The 13,146-nt window shown below is 36.9% G+C and overlaps 1 protein-coding gene across 2 annotated transcripts in view; it reads right to left on the bottom strand.

Annotated features, from left to right (window-relative positions):
* The window catches only part of Fmn2 (formin 2), a 343,084-nt gene that overhangs the window by 148,615 nt on the left and 181,323 nt on the right, over positions 1 to 13,146 (bottom strand). The window contains exon 9 of one of the 2 annotated variants that reach the window (XM_076914541.1): positions 5,588 to 7,202. The exons of the other annotated variant lie outside the window; for it this stretch is intronic. Coding sequence (XP_076770656.1) covers positions 7,155 to 7,202 — 48 coding nt within the window. The 3' untranslated portion in view covers positions 5,588 to 7,154. Of the gene's footprint in view, positions 1 to 5,587; positions 7,203 to 13,146 lie in introns of those variants that run through there. 2 annotated transcript variants of the gene reach the window in all.

Genomic DNA, 13,146 nt, shown 5'->3' with positions numbered 1-13,146 from the left:
AAACAGGAATCATATAAAGCACAGAAGCTACAGAGCCCAGTGACTCCCACCATCCCATTTCCCACTTGAGTGCTGCTAGAGACAGAATGATCTGAGAAGGTGCCTTTCAACACAGAGCAGATATGTCAAGAATTCATTCCATAAGTTAGTGCTGCCATTAACATTCTTTTACAGTGGGCAGTAGTCAATGTAGAGACTTGTAACTGGTCAAAGTACTGGGAATAAGTGGTTACTTATGTGTTCTACCCTAAAGGGAACATTTATATCAACTCCTTTCTGCTCAAAGCTTGGGAAACATTTAGAAGAAGTAGTGGAAAGAGTCAAGAGTCAGAGATGGGGAAGTGTGCTGTGAAATGTGACCTTCTGGGCATGACACGGCTGTTGTGCTTATGAACTCACAGAGGCCAAGGTTATCTATGCAAAACCTACAGGAAACCAGGCCACTCAGCATGCCATCATGGGTGGGTGCAGCTCATGAGTCCCCCACCTCTAGCCAAGGAGCTCTTGGCAATTGATGGTGGCCCAGGGCTGTTGGGATCATTTTTCTTTAGGGGTGTGGCTATTAGTAGGTTGTCTGTACTCCCGTGGATAAACCACATTCACTATTATGAAGAAACCAGCACTGGACTAGAGAATGAGAGAAAGAACATGGAGAACTAGGAGAGCACACATGAAACTGGCAGGGCATGTAGTTTGAAAATGACAGGGTAAATTTGGCTTGGAAGCGGTTAATATATGTTCTGCATATATCTGACATTTCAAATACAGATAAAATTCTAACCACAAAGTTCCTGAATTAGTTTTCTGGAACATGTGATCGGTGTCACATACTTAAATTATGATTGTAAAAATGTTATGTGCATATGTAGTATACATGTGTTCAATATACATGTTCTTGTGTATGTGTGCATTCCTGCGTGAGTGTGTATGTGAGTGTGGAAGGGAGACATTGATACTGAATCTCTCTCTTGATTGTTCTCCACCTTAGTTTTTGAGACAAAGTTCCTCATGGAAGCTATAGCTTGCTAATGCTGCTAGGTTGGCTGGCTGGCCACTGAGTTCCAGGGATCCTCTTGATTCTGCCTCCCCAGTGCTAGGGTTACGGACATGTACTGCTAAGCCTGCCTTTTGACATGGGTGCTGCAGATGTGATCTCAAGTCCTCATGCTTATCTGGGAAGCATTTACTGATTGAGCCATCTCCTTAGCTCCAAAACATGGTATTTAAAAACAAATAATATCCAAAGGAATTTGTTCGGACTGGTAAGCTAAACACATACCATAAATGCTTATGTGTCGTGGTATATGGCTTTGTTGCACTTAAGTGAATGTCAAGGACAGATAATACTAACGGAGGAATTTTCATGAGGTTGGAGAGGTTAAGGGTGCTGATTAAGTGAATATCTGCACAGTACACAGGCCAGACATGTGGGTACCAGCGAACAGAGAATGCAAAAGAAGAGGAGTACCACACTGTAAACACATAAGACATCTGACACAAGGAAACAGTCCCCAGGAGATGGGGTGGAAGGGAAACTGACGGCCTTTCATTAGGAGGACAGTCTCAGAAAGGGTTCTGCTCACTGCTGCTCAGGATTAATAGTCTAAGTGGCCTGGCGAAACTGAGCACAGCCAGGGGATGGCAGAAAGCGGAAAGACTGTAAAGTAGCCAGAACTATATAGAACTGAAATCAAAGATACAAACAAAGCCAAAACTGAGCAGCTTCCCCACTGAAAAGCCCGGAAAGAGAACTGCACAGCACACATATCTGCAAATAGCAATTAGCAATGGACTGCCCAAGGAAATGGTGACCATGAGGGACGCTCAGTGCCCTCAAGAAAGGTGCCTTAGGAAAACCAACTCTCAAAGTTTAACATAACATAAAACAAGAGAAAAAGCAGATATGACCAACCACGGCCATTTTCCAGTTACTACCACAGCGGTGTTAGTCAGCTTAACCCATTTCCTAGGAACTCAGGCAATGCACTTGGTTTCTGAAAATAAACACGGTAAGTCTATCATCTGTTTTTTTCTTCTTTTTTTTAATTAAGCCTATGGAACCAATCAGTGAGTGATTCAAAGTCTACGGCTTTTCATTTTTAATTCTGCAATTGGCCTTCAGTGTATTTACAGGTGAAAGTGAGCATGCTTTACAGAGATCTTATGAACCAACCCAACAGAACAGTGAAATAGGAGAGTTGGGCTTTAAAATAGCTACACTGTGAAAGTCAATACATTTTCATTTGAAGAACCTGATGGCTGAATGATGCTTCAAACATGAATCAATTAAATTCCTCTAGGAAGCTAGAGGAACACAGATGGTTAATCCAATTCATTTTCGCTAATGCAACAGGGTATATACGCTTTTCAGGATGCTGTATCATGTGACACACACGCCAGCCCTCTTCCAGATTAAAGTTTGCTGGTATGTCAAGTACCACCCTAAGTGAAGATTACTGAAACTATAAAGCATGCCTGTGAAATTTAATCCTAAGAAGTGTAAATTTAGACTTCTTATTCTTTCTGTCCTACCTGCCTCCCCTCTTCGCCTCCCCCTCGTCCTTTAAATTGGATTAGAGCTGGTTAATCACACAAGGGTGTAGAATTTGTTCCCTCCGTATCTTTATTCACATTTTTCTTCATTTGAACTTCTAATAGGATTGACTTCCAAGGTTTAGCTTCATTTTTAATATTTTTTAAAAATACAACTTAGGATTCTTTTGTTCATCTTTCTCAACATGAAGTAAAATAAAAAAAAAAAAACCTTTTAGCTCACAGTTGTTCATGGATATTTTAGATACATTTAGATGTAATGTTAGTCATTTGATACACTAAAAATAAAAGGAATGTATCTCAATAACCCTCCCTTTTACACCCCAGAATCCCTTTTTACTTGCCCCATAAATTCACCATGTCACAGTAGAAGTACATTTTAAGAATCAGAAGCAAGACATACATTTAAATAACTATATACTGCAAAGACTTGACTCTTGTGAACTTAATGATACTCAATAAACCTAAATAAACTATAAAGAGTTTTGTTTTTAAAACCTCATTACAGCAGACTGTATATAGTAACTCTGTGGTTTTCACGAAGTCTTAATTCCTTGATAAACAGGAATCGGGCTCTCAGGATTGTGGTTTTTTAAATTAGGGTGTGTTTAGACTTGGAGACTGCCCAGAATTCATTCACATCTAGAAGGGAAAGTTCACTGCCAAACATATGCAATCAGGGAAGAAAAAAAAAAAAAGATTACATTCTAAATAAGGTTTGTATAACAAATACTTCCATCTGTTTCAGAGAGATCAAATACAACTACTTTAAAACAGTCCATTGGCATTTAAGCATCTGGCAAAAAGAAAGTATATTTATGAGAAGGCATTCACATTAGCTATATTATTTTGTCCCCAAGGGTAAGTAATGGAATGCTATGAAAGATTAACTCTCATATATTTATGACAAAATGAAATTAAAACATTACTTTCTTCTACATAACATTTGCATGCCCTTCAAATGTCCTTATTTGCAAGACACAAATTAAGCCTATTCAGATTAACATACAAAAACTAAAAAGACTTACTCAGGAAGCTTTATTTAAATTAATTATTATAAGTATGCCACCACAATAAAGTTTTTAAAATTTCCAAAGAGAAGCTATGCCAAGAGTAAGCATATGTATAGGAACTTCTCCCCCCCCTCCCCCCGCCCCCAACCCCTCACTTCTCCTATAGACCCTTCATAGCAATGTTATATCACATGGAGCCACAAAATAACATATGACATACATGCAAAGTAAGACTATATTTCTCTGAATCTCAATTTTCTCTGTCATCTCTGCCACTTACTGCTGCTCACCTCCCAATTTATTTTCTGGAACCTACCCAAGATGAAGGACTAGGGGAGCCCTTCTTACAGAAAATTAGGTTTGGCCAGTAGGAGGCGCTAGAGAAGCTGCATCAGAAAAAAAAGGTTATCTTCCCAATCCTATGCAGAGTTGTCTGCTTGTTTGTTTTGTTGTTGTTGTTGTTGTTTTGTTTGTTTGTTTGTCTTGTTTTTTTACTCTCTCTCTCTCTGTACTGACGAGCAGTAATAGTATCATAGGACATATGAGTGACTGGCACTACCCCACAGCATATGCATTGTGCATGGCTTAGTGTGAGCCTTACAACTGTGGCCTAGGCTCTCTGATCACTCGTAGTTGTTCTAATACTGCCATGGACTACCTGGCTCCTGAGGTTTGTTTCCTAGACTCTATAGACATACTCTAAGCTCCAGGAATCTTAACAACTAGAGCATGCTGACACTTAAGAAGGTCCATGACTCTATCTACCTATAGAGGAAAGCTCGTTTCATGATCACCTATTCATAGCAGCTTAGACAAATAGGTTACACTCATATCTTCCCTAGTGAGTCCTGCTAATGACCTTGAAGGACGCCCTCCCACATTTGTTCTTCCTTCCCTAGGAATGCCTGCTAAACCCCAAAGTATGGTGAGAACTGCCATTTTAATTTTGTACTCTCTTATTGCATGATAATTATTTAGTATGATAAATTTTACTATTTGTATTATTCCCTGCCTTCTATTTTCCATTTGAACTTGTACTGGATGGTTGGAAAGCAAATAAAGAAGACATCTCAATATTCATCTTTGGCTTCAGTCAGGAATACACTAATGAACACACAGACTCAACACATATACACACACATACAGAGACACACACTCTATATTATGATGTTAAAACCCGCATAATATGCATATCTCATGATACTTTATAATATATATTTATACAAGTCTGGATATATTACAATGTCCTATTATAGAATTATCAAAATTATATACTACTTTCCTTATTAGTCTAATTAACTAATTGAAGGAAATATTCGGGTAAAGACATCCTCCACTACCTTTCAGTTACATCTAATGGCTATTCTTTTTAAAAATATTTAGAAATAGTGTATTTAGTGTACATGTATGGCTATATGCTTGTTCACATGTTTTGGGGCACATGTGTCCATAGGGGAAATATATATATATATATATATATTATATATATATAATATAAATAAATATATATAAATAAATATATAAATATATATATATGCAAATTCATTTACAGATGAGTGATCATGCATGAAGAAACCCAAAGTTAATGAAAAGTGTGCTTTCTGACCAGCCTCCACCCTATTCCTTGAGGCAGGTTTTCTCAATTGAACCTAAAGTTCTCTGAGGTGACTAGTCTAACTAGCCTGCTTGACCTCAGCTCTAGCTAGCAATCTACTTCTGTGCCTTCTGGGCACTGGAATTGCAGGTGGTTGCTGCACACGTCCTGAATTTACACAGGTTCTAGTGAACTCTAAACCTCACATTTACACAGCAAATATGTTTATCCACTCAGCCATCTCCTCTGCTGCCATGTTTTCTTTTCACCTTCAATTGCTTCTTGATGATGTAATGTGTTCTTCAATATGGGATACAAATACAAGAGTGTTTCACTGAGTCTGCTGCTGAAAGCTAATCCTAGACATCAGGTATCTTAAAAAATTAAATTTCTTTTTAATATAAAGAACCCACAGAAAGAGTACTGATTTCATTTAAGTGTTATATTTTGTGTATAGAATAATGAAATACATGCATAAGTATTGCCTAAAATACAATATAAAATTATCCATTATACCAAATGCACAGGAAAATGAGATCAACTCTCAGGAAAATACAATCAGTAGATGCCAACCACAAGATGACACATAGATACTCAAATAATAGACAAGGGATTTGAAACACTAGTTAGAAGTATGCTTCACGATATAAAGGCTAATATAGTAAAATATATTTTAATGGAATATTTAAGCTTTAAATCTTAATATTTCCAGGGGGTTCTGGAAAAAAACATAGCATAAAATATCAGAAATCACATTAATCATTTAGACAAACCTAATAGTAGCAGAATCTTGTTGATGCAACCTCTTAGGACTCTTGGATCTGTTTCAAGTTTGCAACTTCCAGCAGAAGAATTCAGCTTTAAATTGGGTGAATCTGGTCACCCAACTTACAAATCAAAGAAAGGAACCCTATGCTCCAGACATTGATACTCTGTGGTTTGATCACTGCATCTAACAACTCATTATACAGGAGTGCAGAACGGGGAGATCATCATTGTATTTCACGTGTACATTCCCTTCCCTGACTTGCTGAAGTAAATTCTAAGTGTTTTAAAGGATCATAATTTGTTTATATAACCCTCTTTTCTCCTTTTCATTTTTTTGGAAGCAAGCATGTAAAAGCAAGGGAAGAATCAGAAAGAGCTCACACATTTCCACAATAAGGCTGTGAGCTCGGAAATAATCTTAAATCCATCACAGTCTGTCTGATTGATAGCCCCCAGATAATTCATCCCAATCAAAGTAAACAAGGCCAACAACAAAACAGTGAACACCAAGGAGTGATTTGTGTTACCACATTATCTAATTTGAAATAAAAATAATCAAAGGAATGTTCAAGAAACAGGAAACTGTGGGCTATTCAAAGACAGAAGGCGGTCAGTCATTAGAGACTGTGTATGAAAAGAATTATTAAACATCTCAAAAAAAGAGATGGAAAAATTAAGAAAAATGTTGTGCAGCCAAAACGACAGCACCAATAAAGAAACAGAAGATCTAACAGAGAAATAAAATCCTGTTTCTTAAAATCAATACTGACCTACTTTTCTTCCAATCTTTTTCTTCAATATACACACACATACACACACACATGTGAAGAATATAATATATATATTCATAGATATGTATATATGTACATATACATATATATGACCTATGAGTATGTACTCTGTCTCAAATCACCACATTCATTGGTTACTTGTGGATGGGACAAAATATCTTACAAAGGAAGGATTGATTTATCATGGCTCAGTGCTCAGCCCATCATGGTGTGTAAGTCATGGCAGGAAAACCACGAGGTGGCTGATCACATTGTATTCACAGTCAGGAAACAGTGATGAATGTCCATGCTCAGTTTGATCTCTCCTTTCTATGAAGTTCAGGATCCTAGGCCATTGAATGGTACTTCTCATATGTGGGGTATGTCTTTCCACTTCAGTCAACCCCATAGAGAAATTCCTCAAAAGGATGCCCAGAGGTTGTTTCCACAGCGATCCTAAATCCACGGAAGTTGGTTCTCAAGATTCATCATCCTTTCATGTGTCTGATTATCATGATATATTAAAACAAAGAGACCCACATTAAGACATATAATCAAATTGGTACATCGAATCTTGCTAGTGGAGAAAAGAAGCAGCATGTAATACACAAGGAGCCTCTGTAAGATTATCAGAACATTTTACATCATGTTACTGAGAGGTTAGGATGTGATGAGCCCATCCTAAGGAACACTAAACGATCAGTCCTGCAAAAGTGAAACAGAAATTAGGATGTGGGCCAATAAAAGCTGTGGGAGTTCACTCAAAGCAAACTCCTATTTAAAATTAATCAATTCAAGGGGAATGCTACAGGATGAGATGGAAGAGTAGCAGTCATAAAAACTATAAAATGGAAAGACTACATTAAAATATGAGCACTTCAGCCACACCAACTCCCATTACCAGCCTGTCTCTCAGTTGAGTAAGACAAAGCAAATTATCTTTGTGACCATGAAATATCAGGTCCCCAAGGACCATTTGCAGGAGAGAAGCACAGCCATAGCACACAAAACAGTCAGCTACTTTCTGAGAATGGCAAAGGAAATATTTCCTTCTTTCTACTTGTTTTTCTGGTTTTCTCAAGGCACAGGAAGAATAACAAGGGCAAACACATTGCTTCATATGGAAAATATTATTCCACATTAATTGCATAATGATAATATGATTGGTTTTCTGTTCACTGTATTTATATTTAGAGTCACATACAGCAATGGGGAGCAGGGAAACAGAGTGGGCAGCTCTTCTCACATGAAACAAATTGTTCTAAAGTTTAATAGCTTGAAACATTATTTTAAAATTCGCATAATTCTTCTGGTCTAGGTCAATTTGTCTTGGGTTGTATTTAGATAGCAGACAGATGTGCTAAACCTATAAATGTGTTTGTTGTTTGGCAGTCTGCAGAGACTATAGCATGAAGGGTAGAATTCCTGAATTGCAGGCTCAGTGAATCTTCAGTTCCATTAGGTTGTACCAGATTGCCTTCACAGGGCAGTACAATACCACCGCTTCTTCCCCATAATTCTTTGAATTCTCCACAATTATTTTTTTCTGGGCTTCAAAAAGCCAATTTAATTCTTGATTGGAGGTTTAAGAAAACGTGTCTGGATGATGTCTTACTTTATTTTGCCTGTTGGTTATTGAGAATACAAGCGTTTTCAAATGGTTCTTAGACAGACACATTTATTTCTATTTGAACTGTCTCTATAGTGTCTACCAACTTCTCTTTGGAATTGGCTTTAAAATGTAAACATTTTTATAAGTTCCAGCTCCTAATGTTTTTCTTTCTCTATTATTAAGATAAGAGTTACCCTGTAAAGCAGAAATTTCTGGATGGACCATGGGGTTATCATTTAGAAGTGTTTATGTGTCTTTTTTTTTTTTCTTTTTCTGGCTTACCCCTTAATCACTAAATTTCAATGAGAAGCTATCAAAGTTTAAAAACAATTTTAAAAATACGATTATAAAAAATAAGTGAAAATTCTAGAACATAAACTGGTAAACTAGATATCACCCCTTTTCACTGACAGGGTTGAATAGATGAACAAAAAAAAATATAAGTATCCAATATGACAAAAAGTAAAAACTTAATGATGGACTGAACTTCAGGAACTTGTGAAAAATACCATTGCTGCAGCACGTCAGCCTTACACAGCACTAAAAGAACATTGAGAAAATAGTGCAAAATTAGCATTGCAGGTCCTTTTGGCTGGGCAGACACCTAGCTGGTCTGCTCCCGTGAAAACAACATACCCTAAGCCATCCTAGAGGAACCACTGCACTCAGAGCAATGGGTATGAACCCTTTCCTACAACCCTATGCCCCAGAGCTGCAACTGGGAGCCTGGGGCAGTCAGGACCCATCAGCCACCCAAACCCTGCCCCTCCAGAATACCACTCCCCTTCTGCCCCTCATTTGGTCAGACACCTAGCTGGGCTGGTCCCTTGAGGAAAACATATCATGAGCCATCCCAGAGGAACCACTGCACTCAGAGCAGCAGGATTTCAGGATCCCAGAGGCAGCCTGAGTCCCAGGAGCTCTTCCATCCAGGAGCTCAGGATCACAGAGATATCTGGACTATGGGGAGTTCTGACACAAGCAAGATAACTGGAAAGACAGGCTCTAGTTAGAGACAGTGAGTGCAGGTAGCACTAGAGATACCCAGATAGCAAAAGGCAAGCTTGAGAAAATGAGCAACAGAAAACAAAGTTACCTGGTATCATTAGAACCCAGTTCGCCCACCATAGCAAGTCTGGGATACCCCATAACACCAGAAAAGCAGGATTCAAAATTAAAATCACTTCTCTTGATAATGATAGAGGACTTTAAGAAGGACATAAATAACTCCCTTAAAGAAATACAGGAGAACACAGATAAACAGGTAGAAGCCCTTACAGAGCAAACACAAAAATCCCTCAAATAGTTGCAAGAAGAAAAAAAAACCAAACATGTGAAGAAATTAAAAAAAGCCATTCAAGATCTAAAAATGGAAGTAAAAACAATAAAAAAATTCTCAAAGGGAATCTACCCTAGGGATAGAAAACCTAGAAAAGACATCAGGAGTCATAGACAAAAGCATCACCAACAGAATACAAGAGAGAGAAGAAAGAATCTCATGTGCAGAAGATAGCATAAAAAACATTGACCCAGCTGTCAAAAAAAGTGCAAAAAGCTCCTAACTCAAAATATTCAAAAAATTCAGGACACAATGAGAAGACCAAACCTAAAGATAATAGGTATAGATGAAAGTGAAGATTCACAACTTAAAGGGCCAGTAAATATCTTCAACAAAATTATAGAAGAACACTTTACTAAAAAAAGAGTTGCCCATGAACGTACAAGAGGTCTACAGAACTCCAAATAGACTAAACCAGAAAAGAAATCCCTCCCGTCACATAATAATCAAAACATCAAATGCACAAAACAAAGAAAAAATACTAAGCAGTAAGGGGAAAAGGCCAAGTAACATATAAAGGCAGACCTATAAGAATTACACCAGACTTCCCATCAGAGACTATAAAAGTCAGAAGATCCTGGACTAATATCATACAGACCCTAAGAGAACACAATGCCAGCCCAGACTACTATAGCCAGCAAAACTCTCAATCAATATAAATGGAGAAACCAAGATAGTCCATGACAAAACCAAACTTACACAATATCTTCTCACAAATCCAGCCCTACAAAGGATAATAGATGAAAACTCCAATACAAAGAGGGAAACTGCAACCTAGAAAAAGCAAGAAGGTAATCTTCCAACAAACCCAAAAGATGATAGCTACACAAACATAATTCCAACTCTAATAACAAAAATAACAGGAAGAATCAATCATTTTTCTTAATATCTATTAACATCAATTGACTCAATTCCCCAATAAAAAGACACAGATTAAAAGACTGGATATTGAAACAGGACCCAGAATTTTGCAGCATATAGGAAATACACCTCAGTGACAAAGACAGACACTACCTCAGAGTAAAAGGATGGAAAACAATTTTCCAAGCAAATGGTCCCAAGAAACGAGCTGGAGTAGCCATTCTAATATCGAATAAAATAGACTTTCAACCAAAAGTTATAAAAAAAGATAAGCAAGGACACTTCATACCCATCAAAGGAAAAATCTACCAAGATGAACTACCAATTGGGAACTTCTATGCTCCAAATGCAAGGGTATCCACATTCATAAAAGAACCTTCACTATGTGAGCTACACAATGTGTAGCTCAGAGAACACATTGCACCTCACACAATAATAGTGGGGGATTTTAACACCCCACTCTCATCTATGAACAGATCATAGAAACAGAAACTAAACAGAGACACAGTGAAATTAACAGAAGTTATGAACCAAATGGATTTAACAGATATCTATAGAACATTTCATCCAAAAGCAAAAGAATATATCTTTTTTCTCAGCACCTCATGGTACCTTCTCCAAAATAGACCATATAATTGGTCACAAAACAGACCTCAACAGACACAAGAAAATTGAAACAATCCCATGCATCCTATCAGATCACCATGGACTAAGGCTGCTCTTCAATAATAACAAAAACAATAGAAAGACCACAAGCAAGTGGAAACTGAACAATGCTCTATTCAATGATGAGTTGGTCAAGAAAGAAATGAAGAATGAAATCAAAGACATTTTAAAATTTAATGAAAATGAAGTCTCGTCATACCAAAACTTATGGGACACAATGAAAGCAGTACTAAGAGGAAAGCTCATAGCTCTAAGTGCTTACAAATAGAAATTGGAGAGACCATATACTAGCAATTTGACAGCACAGCTGAAAGATTTAGAACAACAAAAAAGCAAATACACCCAAGAGGAGCAGACAGCAGGAAATAACCAAACTCAGGGCTGAAATCAATCAAGTAGAAACAAAAAGAACTAACAAAGTATCAACAAAACAAAAAGCTGGTTCTTTGAGAATATCAACAAGATAGATAAACCCTTAGCCAGATTAATCAGAGGGCACAGAGACAGTTTCCAAACTAATAAAATCAGAACTAAAAAGGGTGACATAACAGAAACTGAGAAAATTAAAAAAAAAAAATCATCAGATCCAACTACAAAAGCATATACTCAACAAAACTGAAAAATCGGGTTGAAATGGACAATTTTCTAGATAGATACAAAGTACCAAAGTTAAAACAGGAGCAGACCTAAACACTTTCATAACCCCTAAAGAAATAGCAGCAGTCATTAAAAGTCTTCCCAACAAATAAAAGGCCAGAAACAGATGGTAATAGTACAGAATTCTATCAAACCTTCAAGGAAGACCTAATACCAATTCTCTTCAAACTATTTCACAAAATAAAAACAGAAAGAACACCACCCAATTTGTTCTATGAAACCGCAATTATACTCATACATAAACCACACAAAGATACAACAAAGAAATAGAACTTCAGACCAATCTCCCTTATGAATATTGATGCAATACAAAATTCTGGCAAACTGAATCCAAGAACACATCAAAACAATCATCCATCATGATCAAGTAGGATTTATTCCAGAAATGCAAGGATGGTTTAATTATTTGGAAATCCATCAATGTAATCCACTTATAAACAAACTCAAAGAAAAAAAAAAAACACATCTCACTAGATGCTGAGAAAGAATTTGACATAATTCAACATCACTTCATGATAAAATTCTTGGAAAGATCAGGAATTCAAGGCCCATACCTAAACATAATAAAACCGATAAACAACAAGCAAGTAGTCGACATCAAACTAAATGGAAAGAAATTTAAAGCAATCCCACTAAAATCAGGGACTAGACAAGGCTGTCCACTCTCTCCCTAACCTATTCATTATAGTACTGGAATTCCTAGCCAGAGCAATTAGACAAAAAAGGAAGTCAAAGAGATACAACTAGAAAAGGAAGAAGTCAAAATATCACTATTTGCAAATGATATGATAGTATACTTAAGTGACCCAAAACTTTCACCACAGAACTCCTAAACCTTATAAACAACTTCAGCAAAGTAGCTTAATATATAATCAACTCAAACAAATCAGTAGCCTTCCTCTACTCAAAAAATAAACAGGCTGAGAAAGAAATTAGGAAAATGACACTCTTCACAATAGTCACAAATAATATAAAATACCTTGGTCTGAATCTAACCAATCAAGTAAAAGATCTGTCCAACAAGAACTTCAAGTCTCTGAAGAGAGAAATCTAAGATCTCAGACGATGGAAAGTTCTCCCATGCTCCTGGATTGGCAGGAATAATTTAGTAAAAATTGCCATCTTGCCAAAAGCAATCTACAGATTCAATGCAATACCCATCAAAATTCCAAATCAATTCTTCATAGAGATAGAAAGCACAATTTGCAAATTCATTTGGAATAACAAAAAACCCAGGATTGCAAGAACTGTTCTCAACAATAAAAGACCCAGTGTGAGTGCTTCAGTTTTTCTTAGGAGTAACAAAATACTCA

Source organism: Arvicanthis niloticus, chromosome 16 (assembly GCF_011762505.2).
Source record: "Arvicanthis niloticus isolate mArvNil1 chromosome 16, mArvNil1.pat.X, whole genome shotgun sequence".
In the NCBI taxonomy this organism is placed as follows: domain Eukaryota; kingdom Metazoa; phylum Chordata; class Mammalia; order Rodentia; family Muridae; genus Arvicanthis; species Arvicanthis niloticus.
The sequence above is the reverse complement of the archived record's forward strand: the minus strand, read 5'-3'. Positions and strand labels throughout refer to the sequence as shown.